At 52.9% G+C, this 17,892-nt stretch overlaps 1 protein-coding gene across 1 annotated transcript in view; it reads right to left on the reverse strand.

The window, feature by feature from the left end:
* Window positions 1-17,892, reverse strand: part of THRA (thyroid hormone receptor alpha) — a 29,809-nt gene that overhangs the window by 4,118 nt on the left and 7,799 nt on the right. Inside the window, exons 2-8 of the mRNA XM_019026893.4 lie at window positions 14,038-14,387; window positions 11,636-11,703; window positions 10,966-11,066; window positions 4,618-4,765; window positions 3,774-3,979; window positions 1,737-1,883; window positions 33-291 (exon numbers count right to left, since the gene is read on the reverse strand). Coding sequence (XP_018882438.1) covers window positions 33-291; window positions 1,737-1,883; window positions 3,774-3,979; window positions 4,618-4,765; window positions 10,966-11,066; window positions 11,636-11,703; window positions 14,038-14,090 — 982 coding nt within the window. The 5' untranslated portion in view covers window positions 14,091-14,387. The remainder of the gene's footprint in view (window positions 1-32; window positions 292-1,736; window positions 1,884-3,773; window positions 3,980-4,617; window positions 4,766-10,965; window positions 11,067-11,635; window positions 11,704-14,037; window positions 14,388-17,892) is intronic.

The following is a 17,892-nucleotide window of genomic DNA, read 5'->3' on the forward strand; positions in this document are numbered from 1 at the left end:
CTTCTGAGCCCTCCCGACCAATCAGCAGGTACCTGTTGACATTAGCAGCACAGCCTGTAGCAGAGCCACTTCCGTGTCATCCAGGTTAAAGGCAGAGAGTGACTTGCCCAGTTCAAAGATGGCGTCGGAGACTACGCCCAGGCCGCCATTCTTGAGCTGCTCCCGCTTGACAGCCATCTCCCCACTCAGCGTCAGGGTGTCGCTCTCAGGGTCGTAGCGGACAGCCGCCCGCAGGGACATGATCTCCATGCAGCACCCCTTCAGGAGGATGATCTGGTCTTCGCAAGGCAGCTGTGGAGCGGCAGGGCCACAGGAGCACTCAGCATACCCCTCCCCACGTCCTTGAGTCTCCCCTACAGTGTCCTCCAGGAGCCGTGAGGCCCGCAAGGCCCCCATGGACTCTGAACAGCTGACCTTGTATTGGGCCATGTGCATGCCCTATTCCATTTAAGCCTCACAATTATGCCTGTGAGGCCCGGCGCAGTGGCTCACAACTATAATGCCAGCACTATGGGAGGCCAAGGCGGGTGGATCACTTGAGGTCAGGAGTTCGAGACCAGCCTGGCCAACATACATGGTGAAACCCATGTCTACTAAAAATACAAAATTAGTTGGGCGTGGTGGCACATGCCTGTAGTCCCAGCTACTCAGGAGGCTAAGGCAGGAGAATTGCTTGAACTCAGGAGGCGGAGGTTGCAGTGAGCCCAGATCGCGTCACTGCACTCCAGCCTGGGTGACAGAACGAAAATCCGTCTCAAAAAAGAAAAAAAAATTATGCCTGTGAGTTAGCACCCATCATTATCCCCAGCCCACTCCAGATGGGAACACTGAGGCACAGGGGATGGAGGTAACTTACCCCAGGTCACATGGCTAGTAGGGCAGCCTGTCTCCAGCACTAGTGCTCTGGAAAATGAGAACTTTCAGGCTGCCTGGAGTTGGGTGGCCGCATAGACTTGAAGGATGAGGGGCTGTGGAGGGGAGCACTTGGAGCCAGCTGATTTCTTAGAGCAGCCAGACCTTGGCATGTGTCTGTATGCTGTGTGTGTGCCTGTGTGTTTGTGTGTGTCTGTATGTATCTATGTGTGTGTCTGCTAGGTGTGTGTGTGTGTGCCTGTGTGCTGGGTGTGTCTGTGTGTGTGTGTCTGTGTGCTAGGTGTGTGTCTATGTATCTGTGTGTCTGTGTGCTAGGTGTAGTCTGTGTGTGTGTGTGTGTCTGTGTATCTGTGTGTGTGTGTCTATGTATCTGTGTGTCTGTGTGCTAGGTGTGTGTGTGTGTGCCTGTGTGCTGGGTATGTGTCTGTGTGTGTGTGTGTGTCTGTGTGCTGGGTGTATATGTCTGTGTGTGTTTCTATGTATCTGTGTGTGTGTTTGTGTGCTAGGTGTGTGTGTGTGTGTCTGTGTGCTGGGTGTATGTGTATGTGTGTGTATGTGTGTCTGTGTATGTACCTGTATGCTAGGTGTGTGTGTGTGTCTGTGTATGTGTCTGCATGTGTGCCTGTGTGCTGGGTGTATGTGTATGCATGTGTGTGTGTGTGTGTGTGTGTGTCTGTGTATGTTATCTGTGTGCTAGGTGTGTCTGTGTATGTGTCTGCATGTGTGCCTGTGTGCTGAGTATATGTTGACCTACAGGAATTGCTCCTTGTCCAGAGAACCTCAGATGAGCCTGTACTGGGTGACCGGGGGAGCAGGTTTCCCTCCAACACAGCATCACATCTCTCCCCACTTCTGCCACTCACCTCGGAGAACATGGGCAGTTTTTTGGCAAAGTCCACCACACGGGTGATGGCCGGGGTGATGATCTTGGTAAACTCGCTGAAGGCTTCCAGGTCCACCTTGTCTCCGTCCGGCATGGAGACAATGGGTGACTGGCCAATGTCATCGGGCTAGAGAGAAAGACGGGGGTCAGCTGGGGCCGCAGACCCCTTTCAGCCTCTCACTGAGGCTCCCTGCCCACCAGGGGGAGCTCCAAGGCAGCTTGGGGAAGAGGGGCCGCCGGTGCCTGAGTCCCAGGCCCAAAGCTTTTCCTTCATCTTGAGCAGAGAATAGACCAGAACCAGAGCTCCAAGTCAGCGAATAGTAACAACGGTAGTAACAGTAGTAGCAGCTATAATGACTGAATACTTAATATATGATCAGGCATCAGGCTACATGTTTTACATGTCTTATTTCATCCTGACCATAATCCTAAAAGGAATAATTATAATAATCACCATTTCACAGATGTGGAAACTGAGGCATGGGGCAGCTAAATAATAAGGTTAAAGTCATATGACCAGCAAGTGGTAGGACCAGGGTTTGAACTTGGGCAGTCTGACTCGTGACTGTTACACATCTGCTTGGAATCAGAGCCTGTGCCCTTAACAGTGTGCACTGTGCCACCCCCCGGCATGCTCCACCATGAACCAGGTGCTGGTTTTCTGCCTTCCTTCACCACGTATAGCCAACTGTCCATCTCCTCCCAAACTGACCATATTTTTTGAGAGAGGGTCTTGCTCTGTTGCCTGGGCTGGAGTGCAGCGGTGTAATCATGGCTTACTGCAGCCTCGACCTCCCAGGCTTAGGGGATCCTCCTGCCTCAGCCTCCCGAGTAGCTGGGACCACAGGCACACACCCCCATGCCCAGCTAATTTTAAAATTATTCGTAGAGAGGCCGGGAGCAGTAGCTTACACCTGTAATCCCAGCACTTTGGGAGGCCAAGGCAGGCAGATCACCTGAGGTTGCAAGTTCAGACAAGCCTGACCAACATGGAGAAACACCGCCTCTACTAAAAATACAAAATTAGCCGGGCGTGGTGGTGCACGCCTGTAATCCCAGCTATTTGGGAAGCTGAGGCAGGAGAATCGCTTGAAGCCGGGAGGTAGAGGTTGCAGTGAGCCAAGATTGTGCCACTGCACTCCAGCCTGGACAACAAGAGCGAAACTCCAACTCAAAAAAAAAAAAAATTATTCATAGAGGGTGGGCATGGTGGCTCACACCTTGTAATCACAGCACTTTGGGAGGCCGAGGTGGGCGGATCACTTGAGGTCAGGAGTTCGAGACCAGCCTGGTCAACATGGTGAAACCCTGTCTCTACTAAAAACACAAAAATTAGCCAGGCATGGTGGCCAGTGCCTGTAATCCCAACTACTCGGGAGACGGAGGCGGGAGAATCGCTTGAACCCAGGAGGCGGAAGTTGCGGTGAGCTGAGATCGTGCCACTGCACTCTAGCCTGGGTGAGAGTGAGACTCCGTATCAAAAAAAAAAAAAATTATTCATAGAGGTGGGATCTCTGTATGTTACCCAGACTGGTCTCAAACTCCTGGGCTCAAGCGATCCTCCCACCTTGGTCTCACAAATTGCTGGGATTACAGGCATGAGCCACTGCACCTGGTCCCAAACTCATCATTTACTTAGCAACTAGCTTGACCAGGGCCTAACACAATGCCTGGCACCCAGCAGGTGCTCAAAAGTACTGTGACATAACTGTATCCTTACCCTCTCCTCCCAGTCACTAAGGGCAGGAAAAAGAAGAAAGGTCGCTCCTGCTCCCTGGAAATTCGATGAGGAAGGCAAGGCCCTGTCCTCACTGAGCTCCCAGTTGGATGGAGTAGACAGTCCAGACAGCAAGGACACAAACACAAGTGTATAAAATCTGGACAGCAAAAGTGTGAAGAGTATGTATTTTGGGTTGGATTACACTAAGAAGACTTCCTGGAGGAGGCAAGACTCCGAGCTCACTCTCTTCTCCCTGCCACCTGGCTACTGCTCTCCCCATGCCCCCTTTCTCCTTACCAGGAATTTCCGCCTCTGTTTCCAATGGCTGCCCTGGGCATTGGTGCTGCGATGGGCCTCTGTGGCAATGTGGATCAGATCCCACTCTTCAGGAGTGGGCTCTGGTCGCTGCTGCAGTGATCGGATCATCTCCTCCTTCCGCCGCCGCTCCCGGTTCTGCTCAATCAGCTTACGCTTGGCCACCCGCTTCGAATCATCTAGAACCACTGTGAACAGAGAGGCACAAGGTCTAATGCATGGCACCCTCCATCCCCTTTCCATAATGCTCCCGGAAACTACTCTTCCTAGAGTACAGGTTGGAGAAACCGAGGGCCATGGAGGCTAAATGACTTCCCAAATCACCTAGCAGTTGGGCAGCACAACCCGGATCATGATTAATCCCCGGGACCATGTCAACAACAGTTTGGGCTGATACAGATGAATATCATGTTCTGGTCTAACGGATTATGGTGATGGTGGTTACTCGAAGATCCTGCCACCCAATCCCCAGCCAATGGAAGATGCCCTGTCTCATCCAGAAGTGGGGTGCCTTCGCTGGGAGTCAAGAACAGTGTGCTAGAGTGGGTGCCCGGGAGCTCCTTCTACCAAACAACTCCCTCTCTAAGGCCCTCGAGTGTTGTAAGGCAGGTAGGCACTGGGGCCCACACAGGGATCCTGTTTCCTTTTGCGCAGGAAGGAGGACAGCAAGGACCAAGACACTGAACGTTCTGCCCTCAGCCTGACCTAGACTGGATTGCCACTCTGCCCTGTGGGCTCTGAGGGTACCCTGGAAGGAAGCTGCCCTCCCAGAACTCATCCCCACCCCAGGCCACCTGGCTCTATTCCCTCCACCTGGGCCCCTTACAGTCCATGGCCATGCCCACGGCGATGCACTTCTTGAAGCGGCACAGCTGGCACTGATTGCGGGTGATCTTGTCAATGACACAGCAGCTGTCATATTTGCAGGAATAGGTGGGATGGAGGTTCTTCTGGATTGTGCGGCGAAAGAAGCCCTGGGGTTGGGGGAGATGGAGCAGGCTGTGATCATGACATGGCTTCCCCTTCCTGAACCAACCATGCAGTTTACTAGGGGTCAGGGGTGGAGAGCAAGGAAGGCAAGATCAGTGAGGGGACCTGGCATCCTCCTGACACCACGAGCCCAAGATTACTAGGCTCGAGGACCTGAAAAATATATGCCCTCAGCCCCCAGGGGTTGGGGGTGCCTGGGTAGTGTTTGTGGCAGAGGCAGGAATGATGTCTAGAGCAGGCAGCTTTGAACCTGGGATAATGTGAGGCCTCAAGGAATAGCAGCTTTGGAAATCCAAGTCGCCGGGCGCGGTGGTGCACGCATGTAATCCCAACACTTTGGGAGGCTGAGGTGGGCAGATCAACTGAGGTCAGGAGTTCGAGACCAGCCTGACCAACATGAAGAAACCCTGTCTCTACTAAAAATACAAAATTAGCAGGGCATGAGGTTGGGTGCAGTGGCTCACGCCTATAATCCCAGAACTTTGGGAGGCCAAGGCGGGTGAATCATGAGGTCAGGAGTTCAAGATCACCCTGGCCAACATGGTGAAACCCCATCTCTACTAAAAGTATAAAAATTGGGCATAGGCCGGGCACGGTGGCTTATGACTGTAATCCCAGCACTTTGGGAGGCTGAGGCAGGCGGATCACGAGGTCAGGAGATCGAGACCATTCTGGCTAACACGGTGAAACCCCGTCTCCACTAAAAATACAAAAAAATTAGCCGGGCGTGGTGGTGGGCGCTGTAGTCCCAGCTACTCGGGAGGCTGAGGCAGGAGAATGGCGTGAACCCAGGAGGTGGAGCTTGCCATAAGCCAAGATCGCGCCACTGCACTCCAGCCTGGGTGACAGAGCAAGACTCCGTATAAAAAAAAAAAAAAATTAGCCGGGCGTGGTGGTGGGCGCCTGTAATCCCAGCTACTCAGGAGGCTGAGGCAGAGAATTGCTTGAACCCAGGACACAGAGGTTGCAGTGAGCCAAGATCGCGCCACTGCATTCCAGCCTGGGCGACAGAATGAGACTCCATCTCAAAAAAAAAAAAGCATTTGGTTCTATAGTGTAGCAGTTATCACGGCTGCTTTACATGCAGAAGGTCCTGGGTTCGAGCCGCAGTGGAACCACGGCGGGGTCCACCCCTTGGCCGGGCACGGTGGCTCATGCCTGTAATCCCAGCACTTTGGGAGGCCCAGGCGGGCAGACTGCCTGAAGTCAGGAGTTCAAGACCAGCCTGGCCAACATGGTGAAACCCCATCTCTACTAAAAATATAAAAATTAGCTGGGCCTGCGCCTGTAATCCCAGCTACTCGGGAGGCTGAGGCAGGAGAATCGCTTGAACCCAGGAGGCGGAGCTCGCATTGCACTCCAGCCTGGGTGACAAGAGTAAGACTTCATCTCAAAAAAGAAAAAAAAAGAAAAAATTAGCCGGGAATGGTGGCACATGCCTGTAATCCCAGCTACTTGGGAGGCTGAGGCAGAAGAATTGCTTGAACCCGGGAAGCGGAGGTTGCGGTGAGCCAAGATTGTGCCATTGCACTCTAGTCTGGGCAACAAGAGCGAAACTCTGTCTCAAAAAAAAAAAAAAAAAGGAAATCCAAGTAAAACCTCATTTTCCATTTTGCTAAATGACTTTAAAAACAACACTGACCCAAAAACCATTCTCATATATGTTGCCTGTTGTCCATGCAGGTGGAATTCACAAAACAGGGGAACCAAAAAAGTCAAGGAAAGGGACTGAGTATGAACTCTAGTAGGGGAAGAGAAAAATTTCAATTCTCTACATTGGGATTCACCTTTATTTTATTTTTTTAATTTAATTTTTTTTTTCTTTTTGAGATGAAGTTTCACTCTGTCACCCAGGCTGGAGTGCAGTGGTGTGATCTCAGCTTACTGCAACCTCCACCTCCCAGGTACAAGCAATTCTCCTGCCTCAGCCTCCCGAGTAGCTGGGACTACAGGTGCCCACCATTACGCCCGGCTAATTTTTGTATTTTTATAGAGATGGGGTTTCACCATGTTGGCCAGGCTGGTCTCGAACTCCTGACCTCAGGTGATCTGCCCACCTCGGCCTCCCAAAGTGCTGGGATTACAGGCGTGAGCCACCGCACCCAGCCTCGCCTTTATTTTAAAGGAAACACCTCAAAACTCAAGATGATTGCAATAATATGAAGAATTAGTATTTTTTCATGTTCACAACGTGTCAGTCACTTAGTAAACATAAGCCTTGCTGGCCAGGTGCAAAGACTCACACCTGTAATCCCAGCACTCTGGGAGGCTGAGGCAGGCAGATCACTTGAGGCCAGGAGTTCAAGATCAAGACCAGCCTGTCCAACATAGCAAAACCCCATCTCTACTAAAAATACACAAATTGGCCAGGGGTTGTGGCGTGCACCTATAATCCCAGCTACTCTGGAGGCTGAGGTGGGAGGATTGCTTAGGATTGCTTGAGCCCAGGAGGTCAAGGCTGCAGTGAGCTATGATCGCACCACTGCACTCCAACCTGGTTGACAGAGACCCCATTACAAACAAAAACAAAAACAAAAACCCAAAAGATAAGCCTTGTCTTTCATGCAACATCACAGTGAACCCTCCAGACAACCCTATGAGGTAGGAACTGTTACTGCCTCCACTTTGCAGACAAGGAAACTGAAGCTTGGTGAGATGAAGCAATTTGCCCAAAGTCATGTGGCCGGTGGGCAGCAGAGTCAGAACTGGGCCTCAGGTATGGGACACCAACGTCTGAGCTCTCAGATTCCAGGGGCATTAAAATCACCAAAGGCAGCCGAGTGCGGTGGCTCACGCCTGTAATCCCAGCTCTTTGGTAGGCTGAGGTGGGTGGATCACGAGGTCAGGAGTTCAAGACCAACGTGGCCAACATCGTGAAACCTTGTCTCTACTAAAAATACAAAAAATTAGCCGGGTGTGGTGGTGGGCACCTGTAATCCCAGCTACTCAGGAGGCTGAGGCAGGACAAGTGCTTGAACCTGGGAGGCAGAGGTTGCAGTGAGCCAAGATCGCGCCACTGCACTCCAGCCTGGGTGACAGAGTGAGACTCCATCTTGAAAAAAAAAAAAAAAAGTCACCAAAGGCACCTACCAAAGATACAGATTCCTGGGCCTCACTCCAGAACTACAAAATAAAACTATCCAAGGGTGGGGCCAAGGCATCTCTGTCTTTTCAGGGTGCTTCCCTGGGACTCAGATGTCCGTGAGAGTAAAAGATCCTTTCTCTATGCTACACTGTTTGTATTGCTTCCAGAAGGATTGTATTGCTTCTGCTAGGGAACTCTAAATCCCTCATGGTCTTGGTTTGGTTGACATCAAGAAAGAGAGAGAAACTTGAAGCCTTAAACTTTTTTTCCGGTTTTTTTTGTTTGTTTGTTTTTTGTTTTTAAGACAGGGTCTTGTTCTGTCGCCCAGGCTGGAGTGCAATGGCTTAATCACAGCTCACAGCAGCTTCGACCTCCCAGCCTCAAGTGATCGTCCTACCTCAGCTGCCTGAGTAGCTGGGACCACAGGTGTGTGTGCACCACCATGCCTGGCTACTTTTAAAATTTTTTTGTATGGACAGGGTCTCACTATGTTGCCCAGGCTGTTCTTAAACTCCTAGGCTCAAGCAATCCTCCCACCTTGGCCTCCTAAAGTGTTTGGATTACAGGCGTGAGCTACTATACCTGGCCTTTAACATATAAATAATTCTGTTTCTTTTTTTTTTTTATTTTGAGACAGAGTATCGCTCTGTCGCTCTGTCGCCCAGGCTGGAGTACAGTGACTTAATCTCCACTCTCACTGTAACCTCCATCTCCCAAGTTCAAGAGATTCTCCTGTCTCAGCCTCCCAAGTAGGTGGGATTACAGGCGTACATCACTACACCCGGCCAATTTTTGTATTTTTAGTAGAGACAGGCTTTTACCATGTTGGCCAGGCTGGTCTCAAATTCCTGACCTTACTCATTCATTCATTTGCTCATTCATAATCCCTCCTCTGTCACTCACAAGAAAATTGCCTAACTTCTCTCAGTCTCAGTTTCTTCATCTATAAAATGGGGATAATCATTTTATCTACCTTATAGCACTGTTGGGAGAATTAAATGAGATAATTCACTTGAAGTGTTTAAAACAGTGCCACCGGGTGCGGTAACCTCAGGTGATCTGCCTGCCTTGGACTCCCAAAGTGCTGGGATTTAAATAATTCTGTTTCTTGGAAGGCCTTGCATTTTTAGGAGGTGATCCTGGAAAGGCTATCCAGGCTGAAATGATCAAAGTGAAATCTAATTAGGCCTCTTAAGCACTTTGGGATGCAGAGGCAGGCAGATCACCTGAGGTCAGGAGTTCGAGACCAGCCTGGCTAACATGGTGAAACCCTATCTCTACTAAAAATACAAAAATTAGCCAGGCTTGGTGGCAGGTGTCTGTAATCCCAGCTACCAATGCTGAAGCAGGGAGAATTGCTTGAACCCGAGAGGTGGAGGTTGCAGTGAGCCAAGATTGCGCCACTGCACTCCAGCCTGGGCAACAGAGCGAGACTCCGTCTCAAAAAAAACAAAACAAAACAATTAGGCCTCCCAAAATCTATGACCTTGTCATCCTCTCTGCCTGGAAGAACCTGCTGTCCTCTTCTCCTCTGTGCTCCCAGCTCCCACTACACCCCCAGTACTGGCTCTCGCTCTTTCAGGTGCATTGGAAACACTCCAGGATTCTGTTAAAAGGAAGATTCCTGGGCTCCACAAAAGGGCTCTGAGTGAGCAGGGTTAAGATGAAGCCTGCGCAGGCTGGGCGCAGTGGCTCACACCTGTAACCCCAGCACTTTGGGAGGCCAAGGTGGGCGGATCACGAGGTCAAGAGATCAAGACCATCCTGGTCAACATGGTGAAACCCTGTCTCTATTAAAAATATAAAAGTTAGCTGGGCGTGGTGGCAGGTGCCTGTAGTCCCAGCCACTCAGGAGGCTGAAGCAGGAGAATCGCTTGAACCCGGGAGGCGAAGGTTGCAGTGAGCCGAGATCACACCATTGCACTCCAACCTGGGCAACAGAGCGAGATGCCATCTCAAAAAAAAAAAAAAAAAAAAGATGAAGGCTGGGAATCTGCATTGTAACTAGTAGGACAGGTGGTCCATGAACCACATTTTGAATAACACTGATGTTTGTTTCAAGTTGTGTCTCTCTCTCTGACAGGCTGTGAGCAGCTTGAGGGCGAGGTACGTACTACACTCTCACACCTAATAATACACTGAATGAATGGGTGATGGCTGGCATTTATCAAATGCTTTTTATGCACATGGCACCATTTTTTTTTTATATTTTATTATTTTATTTTGAGACAGAATCTTGCTCTGTCACCCAGGCCGGAGTGCAGTGGCGCCACCACCGTTCAATGCAGCCCTGACCTTCTGGGTTCAAGCAGTCTCCCACCTCAGCCTCCTGAGTAGCTGGGACCACAGGCATGTGGCACCACACCCAGCTAATTTCTTTAATTTTGTAGAGACAGTGTCTCACTGTGTTAGCTAGGCTGGTCTCAAACTCCTGGGATCAAGGGATGCTCCCGCCTTGGCCTCCCTCCCAAAGGGCTGGGATTTTAGGCATGAGCCACAGCACCCAATGGCACTGTTTTAAACACTTCAAGTGAACTATCTCCCAACATATTTAATTCTCCCAACAATGCTATAAGGTAGAGAGAATGATTATCCTCATTTTATAGATGAAGAAACTGAAACTAAGGCTCGAAGAAGTTAGGCAATTTTCCTGTGAGTGGCAGAGGAGGAGTTATGAATGAGCAAATGAATGAATACGAGAAGAGAAGAGAAAGTAACCAAGCAGGTATGCCTGTAATCCCAGCACTTTAGGAGGCTGAGACGGGTGGTCACCTGAGGTCAGGAGTTCGAGACCAGCCTGGCCACATAGTGAAACCCCGTCTCTACTAAAAATACAAAAAAACTAGCTGGGTGTGGAGGTGCATACCTGTAATCCCAGCTACTCAGGAGGCCGAGGTAGGGGAATCACTTGAACCTGAAGGCGGAGGTTGCAGTGAGCCATGATCGCACCACTGCACTCCAGCCTGGGGGACAAGAGTGAGACTCCGTCTCAAAGAAAAAAAAAAAAAAAGTGATGACCTAACAGGTGGGCTTTAGGTGACATAGGAAGTAATATGGGGGCTCAGGTGGCAGGGGAGGGGCAGGAGGTAGCTTCCATACCTTGCAGCCCTCACAAGTGATACAGCGGTAGTGATAACCAGTTGCCTTGTCCCCACACACGACACACTGCTCGTCTTTGTCCAGGTAACTAGGGATATACCCTGGGAGGAAGGAAAGGATGGAGGAAGGCAGGCATGGCTTGGAGTCCCAGCAGAGAGGCTCTCACACTTTTCCCCATCCCTCAACTTTTTGTTTCTGGCCCCTCTCCTAGCCCAGCCTCCCTGGTAGAATCCTAGAGAGACACGAGGTGAACCTGTCCATCTCTGCCCTAAGAGTATGAAGAATCTCAGTTCTCCTGACTGCCCATCCAGGGCTTTCTTCTTGATCTATCTACAAGGCAGAGGATGGTGGAGAGGGAAAAATAAATGTCAGCTGCTCACTGGGGATAATACAGCCCCTCAGTCCTTCAGATCAGGCCCTGATTCTGGTAGGGCCTCAGATGAGGGTATTAGGGGAAGAGGGAAGAGGCCGTCCTGACCTAATCCACCCTCAAAAGCTGGGCACATCCCACATCACCTTTCTCACCCCCAGACAAGTCCATCCCAAGCCCTCTAGGAGGCTCCCCCCAGGGAACACATGAATTACTGTTCCACATCCAGGTCCAGAGGAGCCCTGGCTGGGTTTGGTGGGGTTGGGGACGTGGAGAAGGGGCACGCACAGCCAGCCTCACCTGACATGCTGGTTTTCAGGGAACATTGGCCGTTCTTTCTTTTTCGCTTTCCATCTGGTGACCTGGCACTGGATGGAGGCAAAGTGGGCAGAATCACAGAGCAGTCTTCGAGTAGCCCCTTTCTCATCCGAGAGGCTTATACAATCCCCCAAGGCCTGATTCTTTCCATTTTGTGTCCTCATTCTACCTCCCACCCCCCAGGGTCAGCTGACAATGCTTAAAAGGGTCCAGTTATCTGGAAGTTGCAGGGGAGAGAGATAAGGGGCTTGGCTGTGGCACAAGCATATTCTAGAGCCCCAACACACACACATTCACCCGCCAGAAGACCTGAAGCACCCAAAATCTGCAGGACATCCTCGTCTTTCAGTACATGACAAATATGCTGGAAGAATTCTCAGGATATGCTTAAAGCTATGTAACCTTTAGAACACACACATACATATGCAACATAACACCGGCACAGATGAATAACCATGCAACCTTCACTATAAACCCATGGATGGTGAGTATGCACCAGGGCCAACATATCTGTGAAATTTTCAGGGCATTCTTAAATGTGCTATACAGCCTCTAGGATATGCCCATGTGTTACACAACACTCTGCACAGGCACCTCATAAAACCACCCTCATCCCTCCAGTGTGCACGTGTTGCTTGAGCTCCAGGTCATACACACACGCTAAATAACCCACAGCAATAGGAAACACTACACCCTCTGCACAGCCTCCCTTTAACAGAGCAGCAAACTGAGACCCTACTTGTGCCTGGTGACACCATGAGCTGGAGTCAGAGCCGGGACTGAGCCCCTCTGTGCAACGTATTATTAGCAACCCTCAGCCACTGCACATATATGTTGCCAGGCTCTCCACATACATGTTACATAACCTCGGTGCACACAGGTTACATAAGCCCTCTACATGCATGCAAGGATTGTATAACCTCCCGCACCCACCCTGCGTGTGGCATGTTGCAGGCCCCTTCCTCCTGAAGCCGGATGCAGCTCCCAACACACTGACACAGTGACCTTGGCCAGGGTCACAGTCACAGACAACCCTATGCTCCACGCCCCCTGGGGATTACTCCTGTCTACTTCCTATGAGGCTGAAAGGTCAGGTCTCCCTCACGCCTTCCAGAGGGTTGGGTGCAGGGGAACTCAGGCCACCTAGGCCCCAGTTGAGCTAGCGGCTTCAGCAGTTACCACCAGACTCACAGCCTCTGAGTGTAGTCCTAGAGACAGCCACAAGGTGGCGCATAGACATGGGGGAGGGGAAGGTGATGGGGGAGGGGCTGCAGTCTTAGGGAACTGGGAACTGGCATTCCTGCCTTTCTCCAAACATTAGGGACAGACTCTTCCAGACCCACAGAAGCCTAAGCTGGGAGACACAGGGGCTGCAAGTGACAGCCACACAGCGACAGGCCAGATCGTCCTCAGAGTCCTTCCTGGGGTGAGGCTTTGGGGGAGGGGAGCTACCCCATGCCCTGCCCAGCTGTGAGTTCCATCTACTTCCTCTACCCTCCAGGGACCCAGTTGTGGGCCTTAGGGCTTTGCCTGGCCAGGCCTCTGGCTTCCTGGCTCGGGATCTGATCTCCTAGGCAACAGTCAGCCACACTGCTCCCCAGAGCACCCCCACCCCCACCCTCTCCCTGGCCATAGGCACAGGCTGTACCCAGCTCCCAGGGCACCGTGCCAACTGGGACAAAGCTCTGTGCCACTTGGAGCTGATAGAAAAGACAGAGACCCTCTGGGCTCCTCAAGGGCAATGCAGATCATAGGTAACCATCCCTTGGTGTATGTGCAGGGCTGACACCTCACCCACGTGGAAGCAAAACCATCATGGTTGGCGTGCACTTTCTGGGAGGATCCCCATCACAGTGCCCGCCCTTGACCATGAACCAGGAAGAGCTTGTGGGGCTCCCAATAGATTCCGAATATAAGCGTGGGCTATGACCAATAGTTACTGGTGCATGTGCCCTGAAATGTATTATGTGAACCGCAGCTTGTGGACAACACACTTGTGGTCAGATAGTAAATGGGCTGGTAGGGAGAGGAAGAAAACGGCAAGGCTGTTTGGATCCCACATGCTCAAGGTGAGGGCAGCAATGGTGGAAGGGACGTCGGGGGCATCTGAGACTGCCCAGCAATGTCTAGGGAAGAGCCCCTTATGTGCTCCCTGTAATTACTCTGCTCTGTATCGCTCCCCGCTTCAAAATGAGCATCTCTCAATCCAAGTGCCTGTCACATCTGAACATGACTTCATCTGCCAGACAAAGGTAGGCAGAAGGCTTGCTGGCCTCACGTCCATCCCACAGAGGTGCTTAAAGGCGGTGCCTAAAGGAGAGCTCAGCCAGGTGCCCATGCCTGCTGCTTAGGAGTTGGCATGACCTAGTTGCTGAACCCATTACCTGTTCTCCTCTGGGTCTGACCCACACTCCACCTTGCTTGGCTTCTGTTCCATTCACTTCAATTCCATCCAGGATGCCCTCCAGCACGCCAAGAGACTGGGGTGGGCACACTGGCCCCCCCGGCACACCCACAGGCCACCCACCCCCTGCCACCCAGGACCTAGGGCACAGCACCCATGATACCCGCCTCAGCACTTGGCCTTTCACACCATGCCCTGCGCCCCAAGGGGGGCGGGCGGTGGGAGTGGCCAGGGAGTGGCAGGTGGGAGGGCTGGGGGCAAGCTGGGTTTGTGGGTCCCGGGCTGTGCGCTGGGGGAGTAGCTTCGGAGTCTTGTCCTGTCCAGAGATCCCTGTGGAGAGAAGAGAGAGGCAGGGGTAAGAAGGTGTCACAGTAGGAAGGTGGGTAGGATCCCTTTGGTGGCAACATTTGGGGCTTTGGGATTCCATAACAAGACAGCAGGGGGCAGGAAGGGCAGGCATAGAGAGGGGACCAGGATGATCCCTTAGATAACAGGTACAGCAGGCGAGATTGGAGATCCACCTCCTAAGCCCCAGACATGGGAAAGAATGGAGGGAGAGAATGAGATCATTCATGTACTAAGTAATATGTCTCAGTCTTCACATTCAGACAAATGCCTGGCCCTTAATGAGCATCTATTAAACACTAGCTATTGTTACCACCTCTCTAGAAAAGCTTTCCTGAAACTCATCTGTATTATAGGGGCAAGAGGGGACCAGAGACAAGCAGTTTTCAGCATAGGCAGGGGGGGTATCTGTGAAGGAAGGATGGGACATAGAGCGGCATGCAGTGAGCGTGAATGCCCATCTTTGTGCCTTAATAGAGAGAGATGTTGAAAGCTGTAGGGAACTGACCTCCCATGCTGCCAGCCAAGTTATGATCCCCAGCTCTGGCCCCTCAGGGACTCCAGAGCTTCCCACGCAAGGTTTCGAATCCCACTTCCCAGGCAGAGGACCAGACTTCTCAGTTGGTTTAGCTGAGCTGCTATCGACCAGGATGGCAAGGGGGAAAGGAAAGGAAACTAACACACGTTAACTGGAGAGAGAATCTGTACCCTCCAAAGAGGGCACGAGAACTTCACAGATGAGGAAACTGAGTCTCAGAAAGCTTGGTCATTCACTCAAGTTCACACAACTAGTAAGCAGGTGGCTGTGGGATAAGCCTCACAGCCTGGCCCTAATGCTAGCCTTGTTCTGCTACCTGGAGTCCAGGGCAGTGCCAAGCCGGGCCCACCATTCCTACGGCTTTGCACCTCTGACCCTGGGCTGCAGACCTGTGGCTTACTGTCTGTGTGCACACAGGCAGGTGTGGCGGGTAGGAGGGGGACAAAGGGTACAGCTCCCCGACATACGACCTCAACCTCTGTCACGTCGCTGCTGCATAGGAGACCTCACCCCTAGGCCCCCTGGCCCCACCCCCAGGAGCTGATAAGGAGCCAGGGTGGGAAGAGAGAGGGAGATAAGTCAGGGGATTGGGCAGGGCCAGCAGCAGAACGGGGCCTCTGCACCCAGGCAAGCTGGTAGTGTGGAGAGCATGGGCATTGCACAGAAAAGTGGCCCGTTCTACCTCTGATACCCACCCCAGACCAGGACTGGGCACTGGGGGCTGGAAAGGAGACTGGGGTGGGGGGGCATGAGCAGGGAGCCTTAGCCCAGGGAGCCATCAAGAAAGTAGGTCAAGTTTTTCTTGGCTTGTGGAGAAATTCCTGTTATAAATTTATAATGGCGTAGCCAGCCCTAAGGGGTGGAGGTTGGGGAGGAGAAGGAGTGGGTGGGGAAGCCCAGGGGCTGGGCACTGGGGCCTAATGCTCTCAGCCAGACAGTGAGGGACAGGGGGCGAGGGCCGCTACGGGGGTTGGGCTGGACAATAGAGGACGATCTTCTGACTCCACGTCCAGCGAGGCTGCCTGCATGTCTGTCTGTCTGTCTGTGTCTGAATGTCTCTCTCTCCGGGTCTGGGTGTCTCCGTCTGCCCCCCAGGCTGTGCCTCGGTGCTTGGCACACCCTGGCTGTGGTGCTGCCCCCGCCTGTCTCCTGCCCGCCTGGCACACTGCCACCACTTGTTTACAGAAGCTGGAAAAATCCATTCGCCAGCCGGAGGCCCAAGCGCCCCCGGGGAGGGGAGGAGGCAGGCACAGGAGTGGGCATGCTGAGAGAGGGGTAGCCCCGGGGAGCAGGTCCTGGGGGCAGCCGAGGAGGACCAGTGTGTGCAGGAATGAGCATTGGCTGCTGTGGGCCGGGCCAGGCGGGGAACACCAGTGGCAGCCACATGGCATGGGCAGCTCCTGCCCCAGGCCAGGGCTCCTGAGGGCCCCCTCCCCCAGGCCCCTGCCACTTACCAGTTGCTACATTGCAGACCTGGGGCAGTGCCAACCTAAGCCACCATGTTTATTTCCCCATCCCTCTCTCCTGCCCAGCCTTAACTCCAAATGTGTCTGGGTACTGCCAAGGGCCTGCACGTGCCCACTGGGGGGAGGGGCAGACTTGCTCTCTGCCCCACCCCTCTGTTGAACTGAATGGTGCCCTGGTGCTGGGCAGTGCAGCCCAGGCTACAGTCAGCCCCTGGTAGTGGGCAGAGGAGCAAGGTGCTGCCCTTGCTGCCTAGGGCACCCTCACTGGGTACCCAGAAAGAGGCTGGAACCCCTGGGGACTCCTTGGCATCTCTCCAGGGACACACTTGGGCCTTTGGGGTGATACAGAGGCGAGGCAGAGGGCCCAGCATGTGGGGAGACACATACCACATGAGCCTGTGTTAGCCACGGGCAGAAAAAGCTCAGCGGGTAAGGGGCATGGGGCAGGGGTACCCACCCTGAAGGGCAGCCTCTCTCCCCTCCTCCAGAGTCCAGCTTAACTCCCCAAACTCCTTCCCGGTACCTCCTCTGCAGAGGTGAGGGAGGCCCTGCCCCAAGGAGGCCGAGGGGGCGGAGTTATGGGGTTCTGTGCCCAGGCTGGACAGCAGGACAGCAAGACCCACCTGTCGGCTGGCCTGGCCACCCACTCCCTCCTTGTGAGATAAGAGCTGCTGGGAGGCAGTGTAGGCAAAGTGCCCGTGGAGGGGGAAGCATTTCATTAAGCTTAAGTACTTCTGCCATGGGGGGACAGGGACACGGGGCCAATGCGGCATCCACGGGTGCCCCGCCAGGTTCCCACTGCCAAGCCGTCCCACTCTGCAGTCCTGTATATCTGAGGACACCCCCAAAGGACTCCTGGGGCTGCCAGAGGGGAGTTTCTGTCCCCAGGATCTAACCCCCAATACTACCCGCATTAACCCTCCTGCGTATCTGCTCTGGGCTTTGGCCCCACCTTTCTGGGGCCCCTGAACTTTGTCCTTAGTGCTCTGAAGAAAGCCCAGCCCTCCTTGCCAGCCACAGGGACATGTACATGTGGGGCGGCTGAGAAAAGGATAGAAAGATGGGAGGAGGGGTAAAAAGGCTGGTGGGGGAAAGAGGGAAGAAGGGAGGAGGGGGAAGAACAAAGAAATGGGACAGGGCTGGGGTAGAGCTAGGGGTGACAAGGCAGTAGAGGGAGAGGAAGAAAGGGGAGCCAGAGATGGGGGATGGGGAGAAGGGGTGAGGTAGAAAGGAGGACAGATAAAGGGAGGAGAGACACATGAAGGAGGGGAGACAAAGAGAGAAAGGTAACAAAGAAAGATGGGTGGGGGGGCTTCGTACCCTGTCTAAGTCCCACCCCATGCAGGCTGGGGGGAGGGGGGCGTAGGAATGGTTTCCACGGTGACAGCTGGTTCTTGGTGGCCTGGCATGTGGGCTATTAATAGTTCTGTGGGTAGGTTCACACCTCCCTCTCCCCTTCCCCTCTGCCTGCTGCTAGGGTGGGGGG

This window comes from Gorilla gorilla, chromosome 4 (genome assembly GCF_029281585.2).
Source record: "Gorilla gorilla gorilla isolate KB3781 chromosome 4, NHGRI_mGorGor1-v2.1_pri, whole genome shotgun sequence".
Lineage (NCBI taxonomy): Eukaryota > Metazoa > Chordata > Mammalia > Primates > Hominidae > Gorilla > Gorilla gorilla.